The sequence below is a fragment of the Camelus ferus genome, chromosome 5, assembly GCF_009834535.1.
Source record: "Camelus ferus isolate YT-003-E chromosome 5, BCGSAC_Cfer_1.0, whole genome shotgun sequence".
Taxonomy (NCBI): Eukaryota; Metazoa; Chordata; class Mammalia; order Artiodactyla; family Camelidae; genus Camelus; species Camelus ferus.
In genome coordinates this window covers 91425508-91449875 of record NC_045700.1, presented here as the reverse complement: position 1 = coordinate 91449875, position 24368 = coordinate 91425508, and the positions used below count along the sequence as shown (strand labels likewise).

General features: G+C 47.7%; 1 protein-coding gene and 1 long non-coding RNA gene across 2 annotated transcripts in view; one reads left to right on the top strand and one right to left on the bottom strand.

Annotated features, from left to right (window-relative positions):
* Nucleotides 1–19161, bottom strand: part of INPP5D (inositol polyphosphate-5-phosphatase D) — a 114159-nt gene extending 94998 nt beyond the window's left edge. Inside the window, exons 1-2 of the mRNA XM_014564707.2 lie at nt 18823–19161; nt 3911–3974 (exon numbers count right to left, since the gene is read on the bottom strand). Of these exons, the coding sequence (XP_014420193.2) occupies nt 3911–3974; nt 18823–18956 (198 nt within the window). The 5' untranslated portion in view covers nt 18957–19161. The remainder of the gene's footprint in view (nt 1–3910; nt 3975–18822) is intronic.
* LOC116663802 lies at nt 665–20492 on the top strand. The gene is made up of 3 exons (XR_004320153.1): nt 665–747; nt 1755–1759; nt 20481–20492. It is a non-coding gene; the product is annotated as an uncharacterized LOC116663802 (long non-coding RNA).
* The last annotated feature ends 3876 nt before the right edge of the window (nt 20493–24368 follow it).

The window sequence follows — 24368 nt, the reverse complement described above, 5'->3', positions numbered from 1 at the left end:
CATCAGGACTGCTCATCCTGCTTCAGACTGAGCCCCGTGTCCCAGGGAGGAGGGTCATTGCAAAAGGCAGCAGGAGCCTCACGGCTCATTCCGGAGTCAGCCCTCCTCCTCTGAGGGTCACTTCCCTTTCCAAGCCTGGGAGGGAGTCTGGGCCTTACAAGAAACCACTCTCGGTGCGGGACACCCAGGGCCGAGGGGCTGGCCTCCCTCTGGCCTCACATGGTGCTCAGAGCCCTGCCCACCCCCACCCCCAGCACAGCAGCTCAGCCTCCAGTCCAGAATGTTCTCAGGACCTAGGGTGGCTGCTGAACAACTTAAATCCATGGGTTCCTGAGGTAACTGAGACACAACCCACAGCCCACAGAGCAGAGCTGAGGGAACCTGATCCCCCCCAAACCTGCCCCCTTCCCACCACCCCAAGGCACGGCCTAGAATCTTCTAGAACACCGCCCGGCTCCCTGCCCCCCTTCTCTGCTGCCTCTTTGCCCTACACCTATTTCCATCTTTTCTTCTGTCACAACTGCCCCCACACTCACCTTAACTCCTCTCTCTTTCTTCCTTCGCTTTTTCCTCCTCCCGCTTATCTTTCTCTTTCCCTTTCTCCTTTTTCCCCTCCCTTCTTTCCTCTCGCTTGTCTTTCTCCCTCTTTCCATCTCATTTCCTGCCATTCTTCCTCCTCCCTCACCTGAGCACGAGGTAGAGCTCACTTATGTGGGTTCACAGATGCCACAGATTCGTGTGAGGTCTGTTCCCTCTCACAGCAGGTAGAGCCGGTAACAGCGGTGCCGGCGGCTCCCCCACACCGACCGCTCCCCAGGGCTGGGTATTTTATGGGTACCCAGGGGCATGTGTGTGACTCCCACTTTCCAGTGGAGTCACATCCTCGCCCAAGGCCACCCAGCTGGCACAATCTTGACTCGAGACAGCCGGGGATAGAGCCGTCTGCTTGTGCTCCAGGAGCTTCACTGATGGACCACATTTGGGATCAAATGTTATCTACACCCATGGGAGGAAAAGAGGCCTCCCTCTTTGAGAGGCTACGTCTCCTTGCCTCCCCATCTTCCTAAGGGCAGATCCATCCTTCCCCAAGAACGCCCAGCCAGGTGTGGACACACTTTCTGGGGTCGAAGAAAGAAAGAAGGGTAGGTCTGGAGACTGGCTGTGAGCCCCACTTCTGCAGGACTCAGCTACATTCATATGTAAAGCAAGGGGGTGAATGAAGTTACGATTTACACCCTTCCCTCCCATCTCGGATTTTTCATAAGTCTAAGAAGGTGGAGTGAGCATAAAGTCACTAAGCGTCAGGATCACTTCTTTGCCTGAGCTACGTGGGAACGTCACGGGCCATGACGCGCGGCCGACCTCGTGAAGTCGCTTTGCAGCAGATGAGGACGGAGCAGCTCTTCGAGTTTGTCAGAAAGACGGGGGCCCCAGCGCGAAGAGCTAAGGTGATTAAAATAAGATGAAAGCCTTTGCTGCTTCACTTGGCAACGTTTCAGGCCCGATTCTTATTTTGGGGAGCCTCATATTCCGTGGCCCCAAACAGATTCAGGTGTAAGGAGTGAGTTATTTAGAAACTGTGGCTAAGCTCAGAAAAGAGTATGAGGTTTTGCCTCAACATGAAAAGAGGAACTCGAGTTAAAACAGACCCCGATCGGTAACTGCGGGAGCTCCGTCAGCGCCAGGACCCGGCCTAACTGTGCATGTGCTTTAACCGGCTCCTCAGCACACAGTGACTCTGGTTATTCCGTAAGGTGATGTATCTTTTGCGGAAGGCAGAGCCTTAGGAGTGGAAGTCGCCCTGGCTGCCAGGGCCCCATAGCTCCCTGTACCTTGGTGATCAGGTGTTGGCCACCAAGGAGGTCGCAGGCCCAGTGCTGGTGTTAGGGGCAGACATGTCCAGCAGGGCCCCAGTTTTTCTCCGAAACCTGCCTGCTCATCACCCTGGCTGAGCATGGGCCTCAGGCAACCACAATCTGTCCCCAAAGCCTGGGAAGGCCCCGGATTCTGAAGCTGCTGCAGGACAGACAGTCAGTCCCAGGAATGTGTGATGCCTTTGGCAGCAAGAGGTGAAGAGGAGAGGGAACAGACCTAGAAGCAGTCTAGACGTTTAGAGCTGTGGGTACAAACTCTATACAAGAAGCCACAAAGTCATGTCTTTTCCAGCTTAAGGCCTAGTCATACTTAAAGTCTTCTTCCCTTTGAAGGAATAGAAGAAACCACAAGGGGGAAAATAGATCAAAAGCACTGACTAACTTTTAACTTAAGAGAGTTTAGACTCCTTTCAGCAAACCACCTATCAAGGACGCCAACCTTTGTGGGAAAGTTCACACAGTCCTAGACCTGGGAAAATGAGAGTCCTCTGAGCCCCACTGTCTGTCCCAGGGAGGCCCCCCTCGGGTGGCCTCTTCCCTGATAGGTGAGGAGCCCACAGGAGACGCAGCTGTCCCAGTGATGAGCAGTGGCCAAGTCTTAAAACGACCGTCCCATACTAGGCATGCCACCATTGGTCCCTGGTGATGAGGCTGAGAAACATGGGCGTGTCTACCCAGAAACACTCAGTGGATATTCTTTAGACACTAGTGCAGATGCACGTATGGGAAGGACCAAGAAGCCAGAAGCAACACTCAGCCTGCCCTCTACAGTGGGAAGCAATTCTACTTGAGCCCAAACTTGCATCTCCATGGAAGCCCTGCAGCAAACAGCCCCATTCCCGAGAAGGCAGCTTCATGAGCTCCTGGGTTGGCTCATGCCAGGCCCTGAGGGTCTCAGCGCCTGTGCCAAGTGGCTCATTGAAGTGGTTTCTTTGATCCTCATACACACTCTCCCAGAGGCATTCTCAGCTTCTTCGGCTTGACGTATTTACAGTGACTTGTGCCCCAGGGACCTGCCTGCTGTCCTGCCCTTGAGTCCAGCTCTGTCTGTACAACTGCATCCTAGTTCTGCACAAAATGCATCATTCCTTCCACATCTTCTGATCAGTGACTCCACGCCAGCTCGCCCCTTCCACTTCTACTTCCTTTTCAAAGAAACCCCACAGACCCTGTCGTCACTCCCCTATGACGTGGAGTCCCAACCCTCATCTATCGCGGCTGCTCTGCTCAGCACGTGGTGGGGGCACTCCGCCGGCTGGTGCCTCTCACCAAGGGCTGGAGAACTGAGAGTGACTCCTCCACCCCCACTGTGGACACGAAGAGCGTCACCTCCTTTGTTCTGCCCACCTCCTGCTCTATCGGTGCAGCCAGAGAAAAAGCTCCCCTGGCCTCCACATCACTGGGCTGAAATGCATTGTGGTCGCAAAACACCTGTGGTGTTTGCCGTGTACACTGTATGGAGGGTGGTCTTCCCAGAGTCGGTGCATCTTGTCTGGCTTTCTTTAACCTTTAATGCAAGTTCTATATGTTTGGACTTTACATGATGAAATCAGATGCCCTGAGCATCAGCCTTTGACAGAACAGATCTCTACGAATTAAAAGGTACTGTTTTGGGCTAATCTTTTAGGCAATCTTCTAGCCCCTCAAAAACGAAGGTCTGTTCTCCTCCAAGTTCCCTCCCTCCTCTCCTTCCTGGTCCACTTGCTCTCATGCATTTGGATGCACTGAAGAGCATAATCGACCAGCCACAGTCCCTTCTCCTTCGTCTCAGAGCATCCTTCTTTCCTTTATTTCCCCATCACACACAGGAACACAAATAATGTCCATCATGTCACAGGGCAGGGCCCCTGCAGGGTCACAGCCTACCCACTCAGCCACCCCACCCAGCTTCTTCCAGGAGAAATACAGGCTCAGCCAAGCCCCCGTGTCTAGGCTGCTTGGGACACCTGCTTTCGTCCCTTCTTCCTCTTTTCACTCTTTCTTGGCCAACAGAGGCTCCAGTCATGGTCAGATTTCAAGGTTTATAAAGGTCTTACCTGAACAGTGAATTTATCATCCTCATTGGGCAGAATCCTGTACGTGTAAACGCAATTCCGGTACCTGAAATCGAGCAAACACTGAGTTAGAATCTACCCATTCCTTTTTCTGGACATCAAGCAATCCTGGAAGGAGACATTGCTTTCCCCTTTCCCACCCCCTCAGCACTTGAGGAGCTTTAGGAGAAGGCGGCCGGGGTCTTTTGGACATGATTTACGTTGGCGCTTTGACAGCTATGCTGTCTGATCTGAAGGAGTCCACCATCTGGAAGGGCTTCCTCAACCTCCGAGCTGTCCTGTTGGCTGAAAGAACGGAGCCAGAGGGGGTGTTTCAAGACGAAATCAGACTCCAGGGGGCTGAGCGAGGTGGGCCCGTGCCCAGCGGGTGTTGGGTGCGGCCACACAGAGGGTCCCGCCGGCCAGGGCAAGGCTGGCAAGGCTTTGGGTCCAGCACTTCCCTTCTGTGGGGCTCCCCCACCCCCGTGGCTGCCTCCCCTGGAGACTCTGCCCTGAAGGTCAGCCACCATCCCTTCAGAGGCCTGGATTTTCCCCGGCAGCTGGTGAGTGAGCCTTAGGGTTGCTTCCGACACTGAAGGGCTAGGAATTTCGGATTCTCGTCTCTTTCTAGAAGCTCTGGTCCAGAGGCTCCCCAATGGGAGGAGGAAGGAGAGCTACTTTTTACTTTCCTAAAACTTTCGAGAAGAAGGTGGAGTTGTCAAGTCTGAGCACCCTGGGAGAGGGACCCACTGAGGGATGGTCCAGCCGGGTGACACAGCCCACAGGGAATCTGGTGGCAGCTGGCGGCCACGGAGGTCCCTTGGCTCTGCTGCTGAGCCCACAGACAGAATGGTGTGGTGCAAGGCTACTGGGTCTTACACTCCAGTTGAAATGGCTGGTCTGTGCTCTCACTCACCATAACCTCCCCTCCCCCATTTTCCCCACTTGGGATTCTCGTGGACGGTGAAATCTCGCCCAGCCCCAGGCAGGGGCCACACTCCAGCTCACAGATACTCATCTGTTCCTGTGGTCACTGCTTCAGTATGGAAGTTTCACTTACTTCAACCCTTTCATGTGCCTGGCGCATCACTAAATATTTATGCTATTGTTTAACTTGATTTTTAAACGATACACTCGTTAAAAAAATTTAACACCCCACAGAAAGGTATAAAATGAAAAGCAAGTGTCTTTTTCCCCCACCCCTGTGAGTCCCTTAGGTTTCCTACTCCTTTCTGTAAATCATTCCAGAACATTGAAACATACACGCAAACTTAGACAGGCACGTCTTTTCAATGCATATAATTTCATACTATATACGTTGTTCTGAAATTCGCTTTTTTTACCAAAAGAATAAAGTAACCTGTCCAGCTGTGCTCCACCACGTGGCCGTGCCGTTATCTGTTTGACTAGACTGTGATGATGGACGTGTCATTGTTTTTGGCTTTTTGCTATTATAAATAATGCTGCAGCCAACATCCCTGTTCTTACCTCTCGTGTACATTGGTGAATCCAGTTTTAGTTACCCCATCAGTAAAAAGGGGACAATAATAACATTTAGCCCGGAACACACTAAACATGACACTCACTGACATTTGTTAGTGATTGTGGATAAATCACTAAAAGAAGAACAGCAGGGCTGAGGGACACTGTTTTTTGATAGAGACTAACAATTGCCTTCTAATGAAGTTGTGTCACATTTTGTCCCCTATCAACCGGATATGAAAGTGTCAATTTCCCCACACACTGCCAACTGGCTGTTATCAGACATTTTAATCTTTTGCAAATCTGAGAGCTGAAAGAAAAATGATGGCTTGCTTAAATTTGTCTTTCTGTGTGAGAAAGGTTGAACATCATATGTTTCGCTACTTGAATTCCTTTTCATGTCTTTGCTCACACTTTTTTTGCTTCCTTTTTGATCATCTTTTGCTTATTTATTCATAAGACTTTGATATATGCTATAATATATTTTGGAGTTATTTATTTTTAAGTTTTTTTTTTCTTTTTAGCTGTGTAGTAGTTTTACAATTTTACGTGGTCAATTTTACAATATTTTTTAATGGCTTTTGAATCAATGAATGTTTATAGAAGGTTTTGGAGAATGTTTTGGGTAATTTCACTTCCACACATCTCTTCATTTCTCATGGGAAAGTTCTTTTTTCTCTCTTTTTCTCATCCCTTTAATTCTCATCCTTCTGCTCCCTGTCCTTTCCCTAGAGCCTGAACTGACAGCACAATTGGCTTATCTCAGAGGTTGCAGGATGAATCTCTATCCTGTGCCTCACCTCCCGGAGATGTCCAGGAAAAGGAGAACCCCCTCAGACCCCAGCCTAACTCCCCCATCCCCACCCCCTCCGGTCTCAGCACCCTCTGCAGAGGCTGCCAGGCACAAGCCAGAGCTGGAAGCCTGCGCTGCTCTTGGCTTTCAGCGCCTGTTCTCGAGACACTTCCTCCTATAGATATGCAAATCAGGCCAGGGCCGAGAACAGCATCTTATTTGGCTGAGGGCAGCTCATCTGTGGAAGAGGCTGAACAGGCCCCAGACATCAGCTTGTAAACAGAAAGAAAGAACACAGAGTCACAAGGAGGGGAACAGAGACAGCGTACAGAGCAGGAAGGTCCTTTAGTTAGTCAAGTGTGGCAGACAAGCCTTTATGGCTTTTTCAAAGATGTTCTAGAAACACTGAAACAGAGAAACAGCTCCATATTACTCAAACAGACCAGAATTCAAAGGCTAGTACAATAGGAAGAGAGGACTTTCCCCTTTGATAGTAGTATCTCAGCATCTCCAATGTACGGGCGAACGCATCATCCCTGGGGCTGAGTCAGGAGATCTTCGAGGGAAAGTGTAGAGCATCACCCCCACTCCCACCCCTGCCACACACAACCCCTGGGGGAGCAGGTGGTCCAAACTGCAGGCTGTGGGCTGCTGGGGGCTCTGCAGGGAGATGGAGGTGGACACTCCTTGGCCTCCCACACTCACTGGCATCCGTACGTCCCCCTGGTCCTTTATGCATAAACGAATACATATACGTACGTGTGCATATACAGATACAGATACACAACATACACATATACGCATATGCGTAAACATACATATACATACACACACACACACATACAATCTTATATGTAAAATGTTTAGCGTGAGGATTCCACAACCAAATCATCTTTGACAACTACTGCACTGGAACATAATCCAGACACCGTGCTCGCTGGGGGCCATGGGTCCCCTCCAGCCCTTTCCCACCTCTTTACAGTGACCTAGTAACAATCTAGGGCACTAACACTGGTCCTCAGCTGCTATTTCTTCCAATGACTGGGTCACATTTCAGGGCGTGTTAGGAATATTGGAGATGGGCTGGGATGATGTTGGGTCCACCCCAGTCTCATCCATCCCCAGTGCGTTCGAGTTTACTCCACTCTCAAATGCAGTGGGGCTTAGAGCAAACTTCCCATGTGACTGCTCACAGCTGCTGGGTGGCTATGAGTGACTCGAGGTGCCTGCGCTGTTCCACGCAGGAAGATGCTTCCCCCAGGAAGGGCACTTTCAGATCATGGTTTGGGAAGTTTTACTTAAGAGGATAAGCAAGTGGAAATAGGAAGAAACTACTTTGTGGCACTTTATTTATTCTCTCAGATAAATATTATTGTCTATATGACTACTCCTTGCCAAACAAACACTGACAAGCATGGCCATAAGCATCAAAGGAGAGCCCCACAGAAAGAGAGAGAGAGAGAAATCAGACTCTGAAATTCGAGAACCTCATTAGTGTCTCTGTCTCACTCTGCTGATCAACTTAGCATGTTCTGTAATTGTTTTAAACCCCTTCTTAACCCTCGTGGTATATCAGTTCCAATTTCTAATGTTGTTTGTACGTGTTTTCTCTTTTTTTCTTACGTGAGTGTTGCCGACTTCTGGACAAGATGGGATGGGAGAACAAGACTTGGAAACTGCATTCAAAAAAGTAGAAATAAGATGAAACGTAGACCAGCGTAGAAATAAGAGAAAACGTACGTCAGCCCTAGGAACCAAGGATGTTCTCCATGCATCACCAAAACCTCAAAGCATCCCAGCCAAAAGCAGTAAGAAAAAGAAGCCATTAGGTCAGAAAGAAGAAAGCAAGGGGGGGCAGCCTGGTGACCAGGTGAGAGGGAAGATAGCTAGTGTTTTGGGGGCACGTGCTAAGCCCAAGCGGCCTGGGGGTCCGGCAGGTTCCTTGCATGAGACCCTGGGAGGAAGCCCACCCATCTGTTCCACACCACCCCCGCATCACTCAACCCATCAGGTGGATTTGGGATCAGAGGGCTCCCACTCCCACCCCTGCTGGTTCTTTTATGTTTGGGAAGAGGAATTGGGCAGAAACCCACGCCAATTTGAAAAAAATTAGATCCAATTTTTCCTAACAGTTCATGGTTGGAAAAGAAAAATCACCAGACCTAGAAAAACATCACCACTCAAAAGAACAGTGTCAGTTTTCTATGGGCTCAAAGGTGGTATCTCCATGTTACACAGAATCACTGCAAAAAGAAAAAGGAAAGAAAACACATTCTGGAGGGGAAGTCTGATTTGTGAACTCAGTAAGATTTAAGAGACAGCTGCATCTCTGAAACTGGAAAAACCAACTGTGAACATGGAGCAGCACGATGTAAGAAAGACTGACCATAAGTGGAAAAGCTAGAACTCCACAGTCAGCACTACACCCGCAAGAGAGGCGGTAAATAGCAGCTTATGGGATGGAGAACTTCAACCAGGAGGAAGACAAACCTGAGAAGGTCAGTACAGGAGGAGAGGGGAGGTGAGAAACACAGAAGACATTTCTCTGTCCTCAAACATATACACGGTAGGGACTCCTGAACACACCGTTAGCTTTCTAATATAAAAGTAAAAAGCAGAGCAGGTGAATAAATCTAAGAGCATATGACTTGCAAAGCAGAGCATTAAATGGACAGCCCTCTGACAAATAGAATAGTAAGAAGAAAAAAATGTAAGTGAGCTGGACACACTCCTCTCACACCCTCTGCTTCGACCTCCAATACACCCACTTTCTATCCTTCTGCACCTGCCCTGTGTCCAGCGAGCTGACCTGTGTGGGCTGCCTCACCACTAACTTATGAAGGTGAGAGAGGGGTATTTGCTCCCCTGACCCGACCCCACCCCACCTGCTGCAGATTGGCAGTGGCTGAGTTGCTCCTTGGGAGGCCACAGCTCAAGTCAGATGGCCCTGCTTCCTCCAGTCCAGCAGTGGGGATGGCTTCCCATGGCTACTGGCCCCAGGCTACTCACCATCTCTAACCCTAACCCTCCTTTGGATCATACCGTCTATTTTCTGCTGGGATCCTGGCCAACACAACTAGTAAGTAAAACCAGTAATGAGAAAGGAAGGTAGCAACAGCAATAAAAGAGGAAACTTAAAATTATAGCAAACCATGCATAATCGTCTGCCAGAAAATTGGAAAATCTCAACAAATGGGCTGTTTAATGAAAAATATATGTAATTTATCAAAAGTAACACGAGAGGAGATAGAAAACAAGAATAAATCAATACCAAAGAAGAAACTGAAGGAAGTATTAAAGAGTTATCTCTACAAATGGCTCTGAGGAAAAGCACTTTTGCCAATTTTTTTATATATTTAAAAAATCAGATAATGATGATACTATGTAAATGTCTCCAGGATATTTTATGAAACTTACATAAGTCTTAAACCATAACATGATCAAAATCACATAAATCAATCTCACTTATGAACACACATGCAAAAATCCTAAATAAACTTCAGAGTACAATAAAAAATTATCAAAATCAAGAATAGTTCACTTTAATCATGCAGAAGTGGTTCATATTAGGAATTCTATAAAATTAAGCTATTACACCAGTAAATGAAATAAAGGAAATAGCATAATCATCTCAATAGCTATTAAAAAGGCATTTGATAAAATTTAATACTCAGTCCATCAAAAACTCTTTATAAAACTAGGAAAAGACAGCTCCTTCTTTGACATGAAAAAGAACAACTAACTTTTTTTTTATCAAGTGCTAACTTTGTCCCAGATACTGTCCTTCCCAGGCAATACCATGTTTGATTCTCACAGTACTTCTGCCTTAGGTAGATGTTTTCTATTCCCAATACCCTCTGCTGTGAAATTTTAGAAATACTGGCCAATGCAATAAATTGTGAAATCTGAATAAGAGTTATAAATATTTTGAAAGTTGACCACACAATAGTTATAATTTGTATATGATGTGATTGTTTAGCAAGACAATCCTAGAGAAGCAAATGAAAACAATTTGAAATAATAAGTAAAGTGATAGAATAAAAGGTGAATCTATAAATTCTACAACTTCCCTGTATGTAATCAGTTACCACAAAAGGTTTCATTCACAACAGTAACAAAATTATAAAGTAATCATAAGTAATCATCACAAAAACATGCCAGATCTAGATGAAGGAAGTGATAACATTTAAAATAATAGAGATAGCTATATTTATTGTTAAGACTGAAAAGTACTAAAATGTCCACTTTTACAAGTTGTATTAAAGATTTCATGTAATTCCAATCAAAGTCCCAAAACCATTTTTTCCAACTTGACAAAATTATCATCTGGTTCACCCAGAAGAATAGAAAAGAATAAATGTGAAAATCCTAAAGTACAATATTTTATAAAATTGTGGTAATGCCTTTGGTATGAAATTGCTGTAAGAAAAGTAGAGATACATGGACTTGGGTAAATGGGCAAGAAAGAGATACAGAAGACTTACTGTATAGTAAAAGAGGGATCTCAAAAGGAAAGGGATAAATGATTCAGAAAGAGGTTTTGAGAAAAATACACATAAATCTTCCCACCATTCATTAATTCCAGAGAGATTAAAGTGTTCAATGTAAAACAACAAAACAAAACCAAAAAACCTGTCATCTCTCCATCTGCTTTTGCCAAATACTGTGCTAAACACATGATACACACTTTTTCTTCAATCCACCCAACCACAGTGCTATGTGGGTATTCTTAGCCCTGCCAGATGAGGAAACCAAGGTCCCATGGAACTAGACAAACTGCCAGAGCTTGGAAAGGCAGAGTCATCTCTTAGTTTATTAGCTCCAAAGGCCCTGCCTCCCACAGGAAGAAACAGAACAGAGTATCTGTGTGCAAAGGCAGTCTCTATATTGGAAAACAAAGGGGAAAAAAATTTGCAAAAGAACAAGACTGATAGACTTTACAAAATTTTACAATCTTTGACTGTAAAAAAAAACACAAAGTTTAAAGGCAAAACACAGTGAAAATATTTGTAATAAATGTGATATAAGGAATTCATGCAAATAGATAACCAAAAAACTACAGTTTCAGAAGAAAAATGGCAAAGAGAATGGAACAGACCATTCACAAAGGAGTAATGATGAAGGTCAATAATCCAAGCACGTTCACCATGACTGCCATCAAGGAATGCAAACCCAGACGAACAGAAATTGAACACCTTTCACCTTGCAACATAATAACGTTTCTTTAAATGAAAATACTCAGAAGAGGGAGACTGGAACAAGGCGGGCGCTCTCTAGCACTGCTTCCCGGAGCAAACGCTGGAACAGAATTTCTGGAAAGCGATTTGCTGTTTTGCATCAAGAGCCTTAAAAACGTTATCCTTTGATCTAGTAATTCCATCCCTGGGAATCTATCACCAGAAATGTCACATATCTGCACAAAGACCTTCACCACGGTCATGTTGATAACAACAAAACACTGTTAGTAACTTCAATGTCTACTGACAGAGGAATCATCCATAGATGATGGCATGTCCTGTAATAGAGTTTGTGCGCCCTTTAAATATGATACTTAGGAAGAAATGTTAATTAAATAGCAAAATGCTAATGCTGCTAGAAAACACAGACTCAAACGACATACTATCAGGTATGTGTGCGTATATGTATGTATGTGCATACATGCGTAGGGAGAGAAGATACAACAACAAATGAACGATAACTATGTTAGTCTCCCGTCTCAGTGATTGGGCGATTATTTTCTTTCTTTGCACTTTGGACTCTTTGCATGTTATGCTTAATACTGTATATTTTTAAAGTCACTTGAAGGATCTCCGCCTTGTCTATCAGAAGGTCTATTTCTGCATTGCCACTGACGCCCAGGTGGCCTCATCGGGTCTGTCCCCTCTGGAAGGCAGGCTTCTGGTTGGTGAGTGAGGGGGCCAGACCAGCTGAGCCTTTGGGGGCCAGGCCTGTCTGGGGTTATTTAGAACAAGTCATTGAACTCAAATGGTTTGGGTCCTGGTCCTGGAAAATACATGTTTTTCTAGTTAATGGGACAAAGCGAGTGTGAAACGAGCAGGGGAGAGAGAAAGGGTCTGGTCCACGGAGCTGCAGTCTTGTCCTGCCTGCTTCCCAGGGCCTGGCCTCCCCACGCCATCCACCGGCTGTGCCCCTGAGACTTTAGCTCCCCCAGGGCCTCCCTCCTACACTGGAGTTCATCACTCTTGAGAAGGCCTCCACCTCGTCATCCTCCCTGGCTTCATTCGGTGGTTCTTCCTGGCGACTGTGCCCCAGACCTCTCTCTCCCTCAGGTGCTCAACCCTGGCCCCAGCGGCCACCGGCCACTTGTGCGTCATTCAAGTCCTCTTCCTGCCTCATCTCTCTGAGCACTTCCTCTGAGGAGGCCCCACATGACAGCTCAGTGTCTCCCGGAGGCTCCCGCAGCCTCCAGGAAGTTCCAGAAGTAACACTCTGCCCCCGCTCTCCTCTGCCTTCTGCAGTGGGCCCCTCTTCACAGATGGGCGCTATGTTCCTCTGCTTCTGAGCTGGCGCTACTCGCTTTACAGCACGTAAAACATACTGGCCAGCATTCAGAGGGTGCTGACTACATGCTGGCCTTGGTTGTACAGGTTACCCACGTTCTCTCTGTCTACCCTCTCAACAATCCAATGACAACAACAGAAAGACAGAGAACCCAATCTTTTAAATAAGCAAAAGATATGAATAGACATTTCTCCAAAGAAGACAATCAACATCATTCATGATTAGTGAAATGCAAATTAGCACCATCATGAGATACCACTTCACACCCAGTAGGATGGTCATTACCAAAAAGATGACAAGTGTTGGTGAGGCTATGGAAAAATTAGAACCCTCACACACTGCTGATGGGACTGTCAAATGGCCCAGCTGCTGTGGAAAACAGTCTGATAGTTTCACAGAAATTAGACAATTACCATGTGACCCAGCAGCTCCGCCCAAGACTATTGAAAACACATGCCGATACAAAGACTTCTACACGGATGTTCACAGCACAGTTATTCACAATCGCCAAAAAATAGAAACAACCCAATGTCCATCAACTGGTGAATGACTAAATAAAATGTGATATATTTATACAGTGGGCTATTACTTTTATTATGGTAAAAAGGAATATTTGTACTACAACATGGATGAACCTTGAAAGCATTATACCAGGTGGAAAGAACCCAGATACAAAAGACCATCTACTATGTGATTCCATTTATATGAAATACCAAGAATAGACAAATGGTCAGAGACAGAAAGTAGATTAGTGGCTGCCAAGGGTTGGGAGGAAGCAGAATAGGAAGTGACTACTAGTGGGTTCAGGGTTTTTTAGGGGGATGATGAAAATGTTCTGGAATTAGATATTGGTGATGGTTTCACAACATTATAAACGTACGAAACACCACTGAACTGTGCACTGTATAAACGGTGATTTTATGGGATGTAAATTATACTGCAATTTAAAAAGATGAACCCAAGGAGCATGCATTTCACCAGTGTGGATGCTGGGTAAGCACAGGGAGGTTAGCATCTCGCAAATGCTAGAACTCACATCAGGCCTAGCCAACCACAGAGGGCTTGCCCCTAGGGATGGCATCACATGGCACGATTTAGGGAGGGGAGAGCAGACCTTCTCTTACTCCATCCCTGGGCAGGGGGGAAGGCCTGGCGAGGGGCACATCTTATTGCCATGCCGGGGTTCATACTCCAGGAGATGGGACCACTCAACAGAAAAGTACCAACGTCTGTGCACAGGTGAATTTAACCTGACAGGTAGGCAAGCTTGCAAGACACACCAAAGCCTGGTTCTGGAAGGATTTCTCCAGGGTGCCAGGCATGGGCACAGAAACTTGGAGACACTCAACATTAACCATGGTTTTTCTGAATCACTCCACATAGAAGGTACCAGAAATCCATTACACACAATCCTTCCTGGCCTTGGATGCAGAAGGAATGCTCAGGACAGTTGTCTGTGGACAAATTCTTATGTATACTAGGTTTTAGGAGCCGTGGTCCTCCAAGCTCTGACTACGGCCTGTGCCAGCATTTCCCACCACTTTCTGTCAATACCAGATAGTAAAAACAGCCTTATTCTTTGCATTTGCACTTAAGTAATTCACCAGCAGTGTGAACTTTACTGAACTTTGAAAGGGGATTGGAGGAAGGAGGATTACATCACACCCATTCACGCCGCAGTAAATGGCTTTGCGCTTCTCCTGGACATTTCTGCCCTCCGAAGCCCCTTTTCTGTGGCTCCATCACCAGGGGTCTCCTCTCCAGGCCTCCCCTGACCCTACACACACCCAGGCTTGCTGGCTCCGTTCTCTTTCTCCCTTCCAAGAACAGCATGAATTCAAGTCCTGTCCCTGCCATCTATCAATCCTATAAACGTGGCATGTTACCTAGCCTCTCTGGGTCTCAGTTTCCATATCTGTAAAGTGGGGGTAATAATAACAATTCCTCCAAAGGCCAGTGTGGACAGTAAGTGAGTTAATACATGTAAAGAGCTTAGAAGAGAACCTGGCACACGATAAGCCCTTTATGAGTCTTTTGCTGTTATTTTTAGGCAGAACAGGTTAGCAACCACCTTTGGTTTGTGGGAGCAAGGCTCGTGGCCTGCCCGACCTCAAGTGGCCTGTCGCATTCTTCCCAACAAGTGGGATGCCTTTTCTGAGGGCACTGTCGGTGACTAAATGTCCTTCTGGTGCTTCATCTTTCTGGCTGTGCTGACGAGGCTGCCTGGGACACTGTTGCCAGGAAGGAGGCCGGAGGTGGGCTTGAGCAGCTCGTGGAAAGACTTGCGCTGAGGGAAACCAAGACTGTCCCCACCACAGCTGGCTGGACCAGGTATTGGTTGCTTAGTCACAGGCAGCATGTGCCCGGCCCCTCCTCTGGGAGCGAAGCTAATTCTCTCCAGCATGGTTTGGTGGGAGCGCCACCCAACCCAGCAGCCCCCACTGGATGGCCCCAGTCCTGTGAGAGGCCCCAGCTCACTCTCAGGGCCCAGCTGCTCTTACAGAGAGGGAGGTGTATCCTAACGACACCGGCCATTGCTCTGGCTCTGCCTGCGCAGTCAGGGCAAGGGGAGGCTGCCCCTTACATTGATGGACCCCCAACCCCAAAGGCAGACATCTTCTCTGCAACAGCAAGCACTTGACAGGTGTGCTGGCCCCTACGTGGATGTGCAGTCCTGGCAGGAGAAGGACACGAGTTTCCCAGCCTCTTAGCATCCTCATCCAAGATGCGCTGAATGTCTCCCTCATGGAGACCCCATGGACTCCCTAGACCAGGGCTGACTCCGCTGGCGGGTTCAGCGGGGCCAGATGAGGATGACATGGGCCCCAGCTGGAAGAGTCTGCCGTCCCTCACATTCTCAAGCCCCTGGCTGCAAGAAGGCAGAGCTGGCCTCAAACCACGTGGTCAGCTGCCTGGGGTCTTCCCCTCCAGCTCTCTGTGACTCAAGATGAGCCCCGGGGTCCCCCTAAAGCAGGGCTTTCTGAGTTCCTGTGGAGAGATCTGAGCTTTCCTGCCCAGTGGCAGGTGGCAGGGCTGACCCCTTGAGAGGAAATGTGGGTTTGCTAAGCCGGGGGCGAATGTGCACTCCTAGGTCACGTGGGCGATACTGAATTGCAGCCTTGTCTTTTGCTGTCTCCCTCACCGCCCTCCCTAGTTCCATTTAAATAGTCAAATCCTGTCCTCTTTCCCGAGAATGAAGGCCACTCCCGAGGAAGCTGCCCTCAGTTCCTGGAGCTCCATCCGAGCACAACTGCCTGACTGGGCAGTGGAAGGACCCTGCCATCCCCTCACTCACCGGAGGGGCCAGGAGGATGCTCCAGCCACTGGGGCCCAGGCAGGACAGGTCTGGGCACCCTGGGCTCTGAGGCCTTTTCCCATATGGATATTTCTAGAGCAGGAGGGCCAGTTTTTGAGGCTTCCTTCTGCAGTCCTGGCTCCTGTCGGAGCAGGGTCATTAAAAGGCCCTGACCCCACAGCTGCCCAAGCAAGGTCCTGCACTCTCAGCAACTTCCAGAGAGACAGCAGAGGGCGAAGGCTGACGCTTGTGCAACTGAGGACAACCCGGCTGCTCCTCCCCTATCAGGGTTCCCACCGCTGGGCCGTGGGCCTGGGGGGCATGGGGCGAGGTCTTCACCAGGCAACAGAGAAAACTAAGGATGGAGGCCGGGGAGCTATTTTTCAGGAAGGTAGACATATTTGATTTAAGACAGGCCTTTTGGCCTTTTTTAAAGAGCACGTTCTTCCTGCCTTTCTGGTGCCAAGTGGCAGCTAGTTGCCATTCTAGTAGGTTTTTCCATTTTTGAATCTCCTTAATTGGCAACATTAAGAGTGGCAGCAAAATTAGGTCCCCCAGATTTGGGGGATATTTGGTGGTTCGTGGTGTCCCACAGCCTCCAGGGGCTCCTGGCCCTGCAGGAAGGGTGGCGTCCCCTACCGAGCAGAGGGAAAATGGGAGCCCTGGGCCTGGGGCAAGAGCCTGGCCGAGGGACTGGACTCCCTGGGGAGGGCTTCGAGCCTTGCTGCCTGGACCTAAAGGGGCCTTGGGGATGGGAGACTGACAGGAAGTCCAGCCCTGGGCTAAGAGGCTGATGGACATCTCAGGAACCACAGGCACCTCCGAAGGGGTAGACCCTGCACATGGGCGGAGGCTTGGAGAGTTAACTCAGCACAGGCGAGGGGAAGGGAGGAGAGGTAGAGCAATACTGGAAACCATCCTGGACCCCAGCTTGCCACCGGCCAGCAGGGCAGTGTGGACAAAGGCCTGAAGCTCTCTGAGGTCTGCTCCCCTGCAAAGTTGGGGTGGTGGGACTAGAGGTTCCAAGCCCTCTCCCAGCTCTGGCTCTGGCTGGTCCCGCTGCTCCCAGTTTGGAGTCAGAGACCCACGTTCCTATCTGTAGCCTGAGCACAACCACAGCACCCGGTCAAAGGGCTGCTGTGAAGGTTAGCGGGCTAGAGCCTGGAAGTGGCCGGCATGAGACTAGGCCCCCGGAACACCTGATGGAATCAGCCTTCAGCCAAGGTCCCCAGGAAGGGAGAGAAATCCACGTGGGCTGAGTGGAGGCGGATCAGACTTTCCCCACCATTTCTATGGCCCCGTTGACGGGTCCCCCATAGAGGCAGTGCCTGTGGGGAGGTCTGGGTCAGCTTCCCTTCCCCTGAGTGTGAGAGTAGGGGCCGCAGGAAGCTGGCCTTGGACTGGAGGTGGGGCTCTGACGCAGTCTGAGCTCAAGCCGAGCAGCCAGCTGTGAGCCTGAGTTAATTTCTAAATGCTCCCAGCTGGCCCTTGTAAATGTCCTGGCTTCTGCTGCCACCTGGAACCTATGCTCACACGTGGCTTGACAGGTGTAGGCGTGGGGTAGTGGGAGTCTGGTGGTCTGGGTGCAGCCTCTGGGTGCAGATGGCTTTAGCTTTGACAGTCGTCACTCATTAACCTTTCTGAGCCTCAGTTTCCTCATCTGCAAAGTGGAGCAACAAAAGGACCCACACTTGAGGTTGTTGTGAAGATGAGATGGGGTGTAGGGCAGACAAATGCTTAGATTCAATGCTCCCAAAAAGGCCCATGTCCAGGACCCACTTCCCCTCTTGCGTGGAGAGTGTCAGGGCCTGCCTGCTTGGAGGGACCCTTCTGCAAGCCCAGGGAGGCCACCTGAGAGATGTAGATGGACACACCCTTTCCCCATGGCGCCCGGCACTGCCTGGGGCCCCAGTGGGGATGGTTAGTCTGCAGGGCTGCAGGGGTGCGGCTCCTCAGCCTTGGAGCGAGTGATGTTGCCACGGTTAAGACACTGGTTGAGAAGCATGTTTTAATAGGAACCTCCAGCAAGCGGCCAGTTCCTCAGTTGTTAGGACAATTAGCACATTCAGCAACCTCCCAGAGCCAAGGGACAGGGGCTATTGATGGTGGCAAAAAGGCCCAGACTGGTGGGGACACAGCTAAGGGCTGAGGAGGGCAGAGAAGAGGCTCCTGCTAGTGATGATGGGGACTTCCTCTGCTCCCAGGGCCCCAAACACAACTTCTGGGTGAACTGAAAATCCTTTCTTGAATGAACCCATCCCACACTCATGGCTCCCCAAACCATGGCTTCCTCCAAAGGCCCAGAGCCTGGCACAGGAAGGGTCCCTCTTGCTACTTCTGCTCTTCCAGGAGTATTTCCAAATGGGGCATCTTTGACCAACACCTGAACTGACCAAGCTGCTGCCTAACACAGCCACCACCATGGAGTCCTGAGCTTCTGCCTGGCTCAGAAAGCCCACACCCCCCCCCTTCTCTTAGCCCCTGGCACCCCAAGGAAGTCCGGAGCACCACAGCTCATGGGTAGCTGGGGTGTGTGACCAGGCCCCAGTCTGGCTCAGGAGAGCCCCGGCCCTGCACAACCTGAACTCCAAGGCCAAGAAGGTCCACCATGGGCCTCAGCAGGACTCACCAACCGACCCGTGGTGCATGCAAGCCAGGTTGCTCCATCCCACCTGGATAAAGACACCCCATCTCAGAACCGGGTCCCTGGCTAAGCCGCGAGCCAGCTCCCCCTCTTCCCAGTTGCACCTCCATCATCTCCATGCCTGGGCAGGAGTGGCCAGCCGGGGCAAAGGGACAAGGGTGGGTGGGCACGGTACTCACAGCACACAGAGCGCGTATGCCCGGGAGATGGACTCGCTAGCACGCACGAGGAAGCTCCCATCCTTGCCCGTCCTGGAGAGCAGCTCCTCAGCTTTGGAGCGGGTGATGTTGCCATGGTTCCAGCAGGGGACCATGGCGGGCGTGGGCCTCCCCAGGCCAGGCCGGAGGCCACCCCACAGGACCTACGCGCCGCCAAGGGGAGCTGAGGCCCCTGCACTGTGACCCGCCGTCGGTCTCTTCTCAGTCGCCCCAGCTGCTGCCACCAGCTTACTGACCGACTTCCTGTTTCAGGCTCTCAGCGAGGGAAAGGAAACGGAGCTGCAGAGAACTTCCTCATTACAGAGACCAAGCAAGAGAGGTCCTCCACCTTCCCACCCCGCCCGTCACTGCCTGCTGCCCCTCCCTCCCCCTTCTGCCTGGGCTCTTTCCTTCAATGGGGCTCAGATCCCAGAGGGGCAAACATCAGCTCAGGTCCTCCTGGGGGAATCGTCAGCTCCCCTGGCGTCAGGAAAGTCATGGCTGGCTTCTGAGGAAGCATGGCCAAAGCAGCGGCCATTCTGAGGCCCGTCCTTATGCCCAAGCGGGGTGGCCACGCCTTGGACGGATGCCTTAGCCTTCTGCCCTCCCCCAGGGCTCTTCAGCTCCCTGTTCCCTCCTTCCAACCTACCCATGGAACAGAGGCTCACAGGACAGACTTCTCAGTGGAGACTAAGATCTACCCCAGAGCTGAGCAAAATTGAGGGGCAGGGGTATAGCCGAGCCCCATCCCCATGTTGGAGACTCACAGCCATCCAGACACCATTCAGCCCTGGGCACTGGGAGAAACTTGGGTGACACCTCCTCCCACAGACACACCAAAATTACACCTTCTTACAGAGCAACTATCTATCAGAATAGCAAAGGACACAAGGACATAAAGAAGGAACCACAATGAGATGAGTAGGAAAGGCAGAGATGCAGTAAGTCAATACCCACCCCCCGGGGTCAGCAACCCACAAATGGGAAGACTATCCCAATCATGGAGGTCCTCCCCAAGGAGCAAAGGGAACACCAGGCTCCAATGCAGGGATCCTGCAGTGGGATGACACACCCCCAGAATGTCTGGTTTTGAAAAACCAGTGGGGCTTATGTTCAGAATTTTGGGAAACACAAGCTCTGCTCTTAAAGGGAGCACACAAAATCTTATACATTCCAAGACCCAGTGCAGAGGCAGTAGCTTGAAAGGAGCCTGGGTCAGACTCATTTGCTGACCTTGGAGAGGCTCCCAGAGAGGCAGCAGGCAAATGGGGCTCCCCCTGGGACAGAGAGATGCTGGCAGCAGCCATTCTGGGGAGCTGGGTCTACCTCAGTTACCCTGGCATCAGAAAGTGCCATTGAGGAGTCCTACCTCTAGCATATCAGTGCCAGGGACCCAGCCCTGCCCTCCAGTGAGCTGATACCAGGCCCAAGCCCACTCCCCAGCCACGCAGGGACCAAAACCTGCCCACCAGTGGGCCTGCAGCAGCTCCACAGCCCCATGGGCTGCACAGCCAGCTCAGGAAGAAGCTCCCCCTGTCCTCTGGTGTGCTCACAGCCACCACACAAGGCACAGCCTTGCAGCCACCAGGGCCAGGGGTCATCTCCACCTACCAGTGTGCCCACAGGAGTCAGCCTCACAGCGGAAGGGCACATGCAGCCTGTATGGGGCACCCCGGAGCATATAGCTCTGGTGACCAAACGGAAGCATGCTGCTGGGGCCCACAGGACATCTCCTACAAAAGGCCACTTCTCCAAGAATGGGAAATATAACCAACCTACCTAACACACAGAAACGAACACAGAAAACTGGGGAAAATGAGGAGACAGAGGAGTATGTTTCAAATGAAGGAATAAGACATAACCTCAGAAAAAGAGCTGAAAGAAGTGGAGATAAGCAATCTACCCCATAAAGGGTTCAAGATAATGATTATAAAGCTGCTTACCAAACTCAGGATGAACACAGTGAGAATTTCAACAAAGAGTTAGAAAATATAAAAAAGAACCAAAGAGAACTGAAGAAGGCAATAACTGAAATAAAAACACACTAAAAGGAATCAACAGTAGATCAGATGATACAAAGGAACAAATCAGTGATCTGGAAGATAGGGTAGTGGAAATCACTCAAGCTGAACAGAAAAAAAAGAATTTTAAAAAAATGAGGACAGTTTAAGAGACCTCTAGAACAACATCAAGCATAATAACATTTGCACTATTGGGTCCCAGAAGGAAAAGAGAAAGAACAGGGGAAGAAACACTTCCAAACTCATTCTGTGAGGCCACCATCACCCTGATACAAAAACCAGTTAAAGATATCACAAAAAAAGAAAATTACAAGCCAGTATCACCGATGAACATAGATGCAAAAATCCTCCACAAAATATTAACAAACTGAATTCAGCAATACATTAAAAGGATCATATATTGTGATCAAGGGGAATTTATTCCAGGGGTGCAAGGACCTTAAAACATCTGTAAATCAATGTGATACATTATTAATTTGAACATTAACAAAGTGAAGAATAAAATCATATGATCATCTCAATAGATGCAGAAATAGCTTTTAACAAAATTCAACATCTTTTACGATAAAAATGCTCAAGAAAGTGGGTACAGAAGGAACATATGTCAGCATAATAAAGGCCACATATGACAAGCCCACAGCTAACATCATATTCAATGATGAAAAGCTGAATGTATTTCCTCTAAGATCAGGAACAAGACAAGAATGCCCCCTCTTGCCACTTTCATTCAAGAGGATTGGAAGTTATAGCTACAACAATCAGTCAAGAAAAAAGAAATAAAAGGAATCCAAATTGGAAAGGAAGAAGTAAAACTGTCACTCTCTGCAGATGACACAATACTATATACAGAAAATTCTAAAGACACCACCAAAAAAACTACAAGAACTCATCAATGAATTCAGTAAAGTTGCAAGATACAAAATTAACACACAGAAGTCTTTTGCATTTCTATACAGTAACAACAAATTATCAGAAGAAAATTAAGAAAACAAACTCATTTACAATCAGAACAAAAAGAATAAAATACCTAGGAATAAATCTAACTAAGGAGGTAAAATATGTGTACTTTGAAAACTATGACACTGATGAAAGAAATTGAAGATGTCACAAACAGATGGAAAGATATCCTGTGTTCATGGATTGGAAGAATTAATATTGTGAAAATGACCATACTACCCAAGGCAATCTACAAATTCTATGCAATCCCTATCAAAATACCAATGGCATTTTTCACAGAACTAGAACAAATCATTCTAAAATTTATATGGAAACACGAAAGACCCCAAGTGACCAAATCAAACTTGAGAAGGAAGAACAAAGCTGGAGGTATCACATGCATTGATTTCAAACTATACTACAAAGCTACAGTAATTTTTAAAAAGTACAGTACCAGCAGAACAATAGACACTTAGATCAATGGAACAGAATAGAGAGCCCAGAAATGAACCCACACTTATATGGGCAATTAATCTACAACAAAGGAGGCAAAAATATACAATGGAGAAAAGAGAGCCTCTTCAATAAATGGTGTTGGGGAAACTGGACAGCTCATGCAAAAGAATCAAACTGGACTACTCTCTCACACCATGCAAAGAAATAAATTCTAAATGCATTACAGACTTAAGTGTAATACCTAAAGCCATAAGACTTCTAGAAGAAAACATAGGCAGTATGCTCTTTAACATTGGTATTAGTAATATTTTTTCAGATATGTTTTTTGGATATGTTTGCTCAGGCAAGGGAAACAGAAGCAAAAATAAACAAATGAGACTGCTTCAAACTAAAAAGCTTTTGCACAGTGTAGGAAACTATCAACAAAATAAAAAGGCCATTTATTCAATGTGAGAAGATACTTGAAAATGATATATTCTGTAAGGGGATAATATCCAAAATATACAAAGAACTCACACAACTCAATGTCAAAAAACCAAACAACCCAATTAAAAAGTGAGCAGAGGATCTGAATAGACATTTTTCCAAAGACATACAGATTGTCAACAAGCACATGAAAAGATGCTCAACAGCAATAATCTTCAGGGAAATGCAAACCAAAACCACAATGAGATACCACCTCACGTCTGTCAAGTGGTTATTATAAAAAAGACAACAAATAATAAGTGTTGGCAAGGATATAGAGAAATGGGAATTCTTGTGCACTGTTAGTGGGGTTGTAAATTGGTGCAGCCACTATGGAAAACAGTACAGAGATTTCTCTAAAAATTAAAAATAGAATTGGCATAAAATCCAGCAATTCCACTCCTGGATACTTATCTGAAGAAAACAAAAACACTAATTCAAAAAGATATTTGTACTCTTATGTTCATTGCAGTATTATTAACAATAACCAAGATATGGAGGCAACCTAAGTGGTGTCCATCCATAGTTGAGTGGATAAAGAAGATGTGGTATATATACATATATAGACAACGGAATATTACTTAGTGAAATCTTGACATTTGTTACAACATGGATTATGCTAGAGGGTATTATGCTAAGTGAAATAAGACGGAGAAAGACAAATACCATATGATCTCACTTATATGTTCAATCTAAAACACAAAACAAACAAAACAAAAACAGACTCACAAATACAGAGAACAAATGGGTGGTTGCCAGAGGAGAGGATTGTGGTAGGGGGGCAAAATAAGTGATGGGGATTAAGAGGTGCAAACCTCCAGTTATAAAATAAATAAGCCAGGGAAATATAATATACAACATAAGGAATATGGTCAACAATACTGTAATGACTTTGTATGGAAACAGATGGTTACTACACTTATAGTGGTGATCATTTCATAATTGTGCAAATGTGAAATCACTATGTAGTACCCTTGAAATTAACATAATATCATTTGTCAACTATATTTAAATTTTAAAAAAGGAAAAATAAATAAAAATAAAGAGAGCAATAAAAAAAGAAAATTATTAATAATAATTCATTTTCTGGTCATGTTAAAGCTGCTGTTCTGAATTTCATAGCATAAACGTAGAACAACACATCTTCTGGGCATCTCCTCTTGAATATTCAGGCATTATCACTGCATTTCTGTACTGTGATCTCTTTCAGGGATGACCTCACCCCTGCCCTCCACACATGAGAGCAGTCCCATTCTCAAGGACTGTCCCTCCTGCACCTGGCATGATGAGGATGAACCTGGAGAGCTCAATGTCAGTTGATTGGAAAAGTGTTGTAGAGTAATGGTCTTGAAAAACATCGGCGGAAATGCTGCCTGACACCTGGACAGGAGCCTCTAGAAGGGATGGAGTAACTGCCCAGGGGCTGTTGGCAGGCGTTCAGACAAAAAACAACTGCCACCATCCCTGTTACCCTCAGTATAGGTGAGAGGTGACTTACAGGTCCACACACTGTTCAAGGCCAAGGATTGGCCAAGAAGCAGTGATAGAAGAGCCTGAACTTGTCTTGTGTTTGATGTGAGTAAAAGCCACCCAAATCAGCATCTCAGCACCATTCTAGTGGCTCCAATCTTGTGCCATCACACAAAAGAA